Source organism: Alexandromys fortis, unplaced genomic scaffold (assembly GCF_014885135.2).
Source record: "Alexandromys fortis isolate MF-2015 unplaced genomic scaffold, M_Fortis_MF-2015_v1.1 scaffold_57, whole genome shotgun sequence".
Taxonomy (NCBI): Eukaryota; Metazoa; Chordata; class Mammalia; order Rodentia; family Cricetidae; genus Alexandromys; species Alexandromys fortis.
Window position 1 is genome coordinate 6,875,368 of NW_026067941.1, and position 6,000 is coordinate 6,881,367.

Genomic DNA, 6,000 nt, shown 5'->3' on the forward strand with positions numbered 1-6,000 from the left:
TGCCTACGTGCACCCCATGCATACCTGGTGCCTGTGGAGCCAGAAGAGGGTGTCAGATCCCACAAAACTGGAGATACAAATGGTTTGGGGCTGGCATGCTGATGCTGGAAACAGAACCCAAGAAGAGTAGAAAGTGCTTTTAACTGCTGAGCCACCTTTCCAGATGACGTATGCCTGGAATACCAGTACCCAAGACGCTGAAGCAGGGGGATTTTCTTGAGTTTGAGGCCAGCATGCACAACCTAGCAAGGCGCTGTCTTATAAAAAAAAAAAAAAAGGAAGAAAACCAAATCCACATGTCTGTGCTGAACTTCACGTGTGCTCTACAGTACACACATGAACTTCACGTGTGCTCTGCGGTACACACACTGAACACCTATACACACATACAAAACAATAATAATAATGTTAAAATACTCTTTAAAAGGGAAGGGTTTGTGGGGACTCGAAGCAGAAACAGGCCTGGTCTGCGGAACTCTCGGGACTACGATGAAGACTAATTTAGTCATTGTCTCTACGGCGCTTCTTGCATAAATAGTGTCTGTGTCACACCTGGGACTGGAATTTCAGGTTTGGGAATATCATGTCAGCAAAGCAAACAGAAATGTCCAAACTTGAGCGCCCAAACAAGGCTTCACTGCCTACGTAGGGAAGACCTGTTGTCAACTAAAATGTATAGCCAGAAGCACTACAAAAGGGAAGGCAGGAACACCAGGTCGGGAGAATTTCTATCTATAAATAAAGGTACTACAGAGAAAGTATCCTAAGACCAGCAAAAATGCAAATTACACTACAAGATACAAATACAGTATATCATTGTGGGTATTAATGGCTAGCTGGCCCCATTAGCCAGAATCACTCACGCATGTCAGGTTTTAGAAGACAAAATTCTCTAAGAGTTGCTAAAGGGAAAATACTACAAAACAAACTTGGTGGGTTTTTTGTTTTTTTTTTTTTTTAAGTTGCCTAGACTTTGAGGAGAGTTTAGGCCTGGAGAAATGGCCGCGTAGTTTTGAGCACTGGCTGCTCTTCCAGAGGACCTGAGCCACCCCATGGTGGCTCATAGCTGTCTGTGGCTACAGTTTGGGGAGGTGGGGAGTGGGGTTGATGCTTCCTTCCATCCTCAGAGGGTACCAGGCACAAGGAAGCGGTAGGCGGTCAGGCAAAACACCCACACACATAAATAAACACACTCTGGCCGGGTATGATGGTGCGTGCCTTTATTCCCAGCACACTCTGGAGGCAGAGGCAGATGGATCTTTGTCAGCTTGGGGCCAGCCCGGTCTACACAAGCAAGTTCCAAGAAGAAACACTGCTCCCCCCATAATGAGTTCTCTGGAGAGTCTATCCCTACCCAAACTTGAACAGACAAAATAATCCCTCTAGCATATATAATTTTTCAAAATACAGCAATGTGCCGCTTCTGAGCCAGCCTGTGAACTTAAAGTGGTTGTTTCAAATCAGACAAAAATAACAAAACTCATGGGGCTGGAAAGATGGCTCAGGGGTGAAGAACACTGGCTGTTCTTCCAGGACCTGGGCTCAATTCCCAGCACCCACATGGCCGCTCACAACTCTTTGTAACTCTGGTTCTAAGGGACCCTAAAACCCATGGCAAAACACTACTGCCCATAAAATAAAAATAAAAACAAAATTCATAAAACTAAAAATTCTAAACATGTGTGCAACAAAGTGAAATGGCAGTTCTAAAAACATACTGGCTAGGTATCAAAGTAATTACAGTTATGTCTATATAGGTGTTTTATTCAGAAAAAAACAAGTTAGACTTGTAAGGCAATCAGGAGACTTTGAATATCGAATTACCTGATAATAATAAAATAATTGTTGGGGGGGCTGAGGATGTAGTTGCTCTGGTAAAGTGTTTTGTTAACATGCACAAGGTCCTGAGTTGAGGCTCCAGCACCTCATATACCCGCTCTGGTTGTGCCAACTATGTATTCCCAGCACTTATGGGGAGGTATGAGGACCAAAAGTTCAAGGTATCTTTGGCCTAAGGAGGAGTTCTAAACCAGCCTGGAACACAATGAGACCCTGTTTTAAGGGAGGGAGAGCAAGACTTGTTTCGTTTTGCTTTTTTCAAGACAGGTTTTCTTTACGTAGTTGTGGCTGTCCTAAAACTTGCTTTGTAGACCAGGTTGGCCTTGAACCTGGTCTCCAAAAGATTCCTCTACCTCTGCCTCCCACAAGCTGGGATTGAAGGCACGTGCCACCGCCAATGCTAGAGACATTTTTTTTTTCTTAAAAATGATCATTATACCGTGAGAATACTAGTAAAACATAGTTCTCGTGTGTTAGAGATACTTAGGAGGTATCGCTGGGATTTGCTTTAATGTAAATCACTGGGGCTGGGGATGGAGATAAGAATACTCAACACAAGACAGGCCATATTTTGAAAACTGTTGAATCAAAACGATGGGTACATGGAGGCTCGGCTGTCTCCCCTCTCCTTTTATTTATTTATTTATTTTGGTTTTATGTTTTGTTTTGCTTTTCGAGACAGGGTTTCTCTGTGTGGCAGCTCTGGTTGTCCAAACTCACTGAGATCTGCCTGCCTCTGCTCCCCTTCCCTTCCCCCTTCCCCAAGGCCAGCATTAAAGGTGTGCGCCACCTATCAATAGGCTGAGAACTGTAGAGAAACACTGAACCGTGTAAAACTAAAAGCCAACACTACAGAAGAAATTCTCAGAACAGGCAAGGGCAGAGAAAAGACTCACAAAGGGTCTAACCCTGCTGCCATTCGGCACAGTGCTAGAACGGTCTTCCTTTTCTAACCTCTAACCACTTCCCTTCCTTTTCACTCAGTGATTTCTTCAGCTGCAAGCAACTGCGATGCCTTTGTGCTAAACCTAACTTCCTGTAAGTCAGAAAGGCTTTCACACTGTTGCATCATAACATAAAACATTCAAATAAAAAAATAAATATTTGAAGCACCTCTTCAAATATCCAATGAGCCAAATGAATTCTTGATCCAATTTAAAAAATATTGCTCCATCCATTGAAAACCTTCTGAATCCTTTGTATGCTTTGATAAACACACACTGGAGGTAACTGAAGTTTTGATTAGTAAATGGATAATAAAAAGTTTGATGATCATGCTGTTTCCAAAACAGGGCAACATTCAGTTTTTTAAAGTGTGCAAAATCCTCTATCCAGAAAAAAATAACCGAGTAGAAGTGTGGGCCTGAAGGGAAAGACCTTCAATCTCAACCTCTTGGGAGTATAACAGGAGGAACCAAGTTCAAGGGCTATGGAACAAATTCGAGGCCAGCCCGGGCAAGTTAATCAGACTCTGGCTCGAAAAGACTAAGGTTTCAGTGGTGGGGCGCTTGCCTAGCATGCAGGAGGCCTGACTAGATCCATCTTCAGTACTACCACCACCATCTCACACACACACACACACACACACACACACACACACACACACACACAAAGTTCGGGGGAAAAATAGCATTGGAACTATTCATTACCTCTGCAACACTCAGAAGTGCGATCCGGAAGAGGAAAGGGCAGAAGGGATGAAAAATTATATAAACTGGACAAAAGTCGAGAGTAAGGTTGGAGAGCCTGTTTGGAAAGAGTTTGGCCCATGTGACCAGGGCACTGGTTTCCCAGACGCGGGAGATGGAGCCGCTGGATTCAAAGCACAGGCCTTCGCAGGGGAGGGATGTGTGTTTGGAAGCTGTCTGGGGAGATAGTGACAGAGGAACCCAAGCGAGTGATCCCTCTCAGAGAAATTTGGAGACAAAATTTGGAAGACAGCTAAATAAAAGACTTGAATTAAGCCTTGGAAATGCCTGCAGTTACTTAGGAAGCGAAAAGAAATCAAGTATGAACAGAAGCAGCTGCCTGAGACGTTAAACCACACTTTACTGCAGTTTGAGAGAATGGGTCTCAAGAACGGGTTGGTCACTTGTGCGGACCACCACGCAGAGTAGGCAGGGAAGAGTGGAGGCCACTACATCTTTGGTAGTCTCAAGGAGGGGCATTCTAGCCAGGTAGTAAGAGGGGAACGTGGAGAGTCTAGGAGTGGAGGGCCACAGTGGGCCCCGGGGTTGGTGCACCGGAGACACAGGAGAGTGCGCAGCACCGCTGGGGTGATCCCAACAGCCGGGATAGCAAGGAAGGAAAAAGGTGGAGGAGCAGTCTAGTCTGCTAGGAAATAGCGCTTTAGCCCAGGGCAGCGGTTCTCAACCTGGGGGTCAACGACCCTTTCACAAGACTCGCCTAAAACCGTCGGAAAACACTGTTGTTTACATTACGATTCATAGCAGTAGCAAAATTGCCAGTTATGAAGTGGCAACGGAAATAATTTTATGATGGGAGGGGGCGGTCACCACAACGTGAGGAACAGCATTAAAGGGTCGCACCATTAGGAATGTTGGGAACGACTAACCTCGGGGTCTTAAAGAGGAAAAGGGAGAGAGGGAAAGAGGAGTAAGCGACATCCTCCCCCAGGAAGCAGCCCTACCGTCCCCGGACAGACGGGCTCCCCCAGTCCCGGTGCACTCACCGCGTTGAGTGTGAATAGTGGCACCGGCCCAGCAGGTTGAGCTTGCAGAGGTGCAGGCTGTCGCAGGGTCTCTGGCAGATCTTGCGACGGCAGACGCGGGCTCGGGTGGTGGCCACCACCGACCGAGTGATCCCGGCCTGGCCTCCGATCTCCAATAGCACGAAGCGATCCGGCCCCGCCGCCTCCAGCAGCTCGCAGAGCTGCGCCTCGGGGAGCGCGATCTCATCGAGCAATTCCTCCAGGGTCATGCGGCCCCCGTGGGCGCACAGGATCTTGGTGATGAAACAGCACACCCCGGGGTCGGCCATGGCGCGCTATGGCTGCCGCTGCTCTGGCCGCAGCGCGGGACACCGCTTCGCGGAGAATCGAAACTTACGGGCGGCCCCAGGGGCGGACGCGGGCGGTGCCGTTTGCGGAGCAGAGCGGTTTCGCTTTCCAGCTCCGGCAGTGGCGTCGCGGCCCTACCTCACCAGGAAGGTCCAGGGGTCAGATTTAGAGTCCCCGGCACGGGAGAGTGAATGAGAAGAAAGAGAGGCTGCGCAGGTGGGTCCGCAGGCGCGACGACACCCTCGGGTCCAGGCTAGACGTAAGATCCCCACAGCCCGGGACTGCGAGGCTGCTACCAGGAAGAGAGGAAGTAAAGATGTTCTTGGGACTCGGGTGGAGTTTTGATAAGCCTGAGGCGAGTGACGCATCCTGGGGGGCCCACTGGCGGCGTCCTCAAGTCAGCCCCACCCAGACCCGGAAAGAGCTGTTCGTGGTGAGCCCTTCCTCCAAGCTGGGCGCTCTGCCGCCGTCGTCAATTCTCGCAGCCACTCTAGGACGCGGATATTAACCGAACTTGCACTTGCAGAAATAACTTGAACGAACAGGTGGAGCTCGGACGACACCGAGTTTCTCAAAAGTCTGTTCGGGGCCTGATCGCGCGGCACCAGGTCTGGGACTATTACGCACTTTCTACGTACCACCGAGCCCCTCTTAGAGAGCGGTGATTGTTACTCTCCCTCGTTCCTGGCCTCCCTAACTAAAATCGCCAATTTTGCTGCCCCAAGTCAACTGCTTAATCATCCCTGACAAGAAGCCACAATCGGGCATGCTTAGAACATCCCCAAATATCCTCCTCCCCCGCTTGGAATAAAGATGACTTTTAAAAGAACCCTTTTAAAATGCCGTAGAGGCAGAAAGAAATATTTCCTAGATTTCCACTGAGGAAAGCAAAGGCTAACGAAATTAATCCCCCAGGGAGTTTCCAGAAGAGTCAGCTGCTCCAGGCCAATAGCATAAAAAAAGCTCAATAGATCCTTCCAGACTCTCCTGTTGAAATGCAAAAAAATACCTGTCTGCCTTCCGCCCCCCACCCTTTATTTAGGACAATTGTTTCTTCTTGGATTCACCTATAGTCTTGGCTAATTTGCAGGCCCCTAAAACTCTAGATCCAAATTGTGAAAGAAAAGGGATTTTCCCTTCAG

The 6,000-nt window shown here is 48.2% G+C and overlaps 1 protein-coding gene across 1 annotated transcript in view; it reads right to left on the bottom strand.

The window, feature by feature from the left end:
• Zc3hav1 (zinc finger CCCH-type containing, antiviral 1) overlaps positions 1–5,777 on the bottom strand; it is a 44,273-nt gene extending 38,496 nt beyond the window's left edge. The window contains exon 1 of the mRNA XM_050147972.1: positions 4,532–5,777. Coding sequence (XP_050003929.1) covers positions 4,532–4,839 — 308 coding nt within the window. The 5' untranslated portion in view covers positions 4,840–5,777. The remainder of the gene's footprint in view (positions 1–4,531) is intronic.
• Positions 5,778–6,000: the final 223 nt, after the last annotated feature.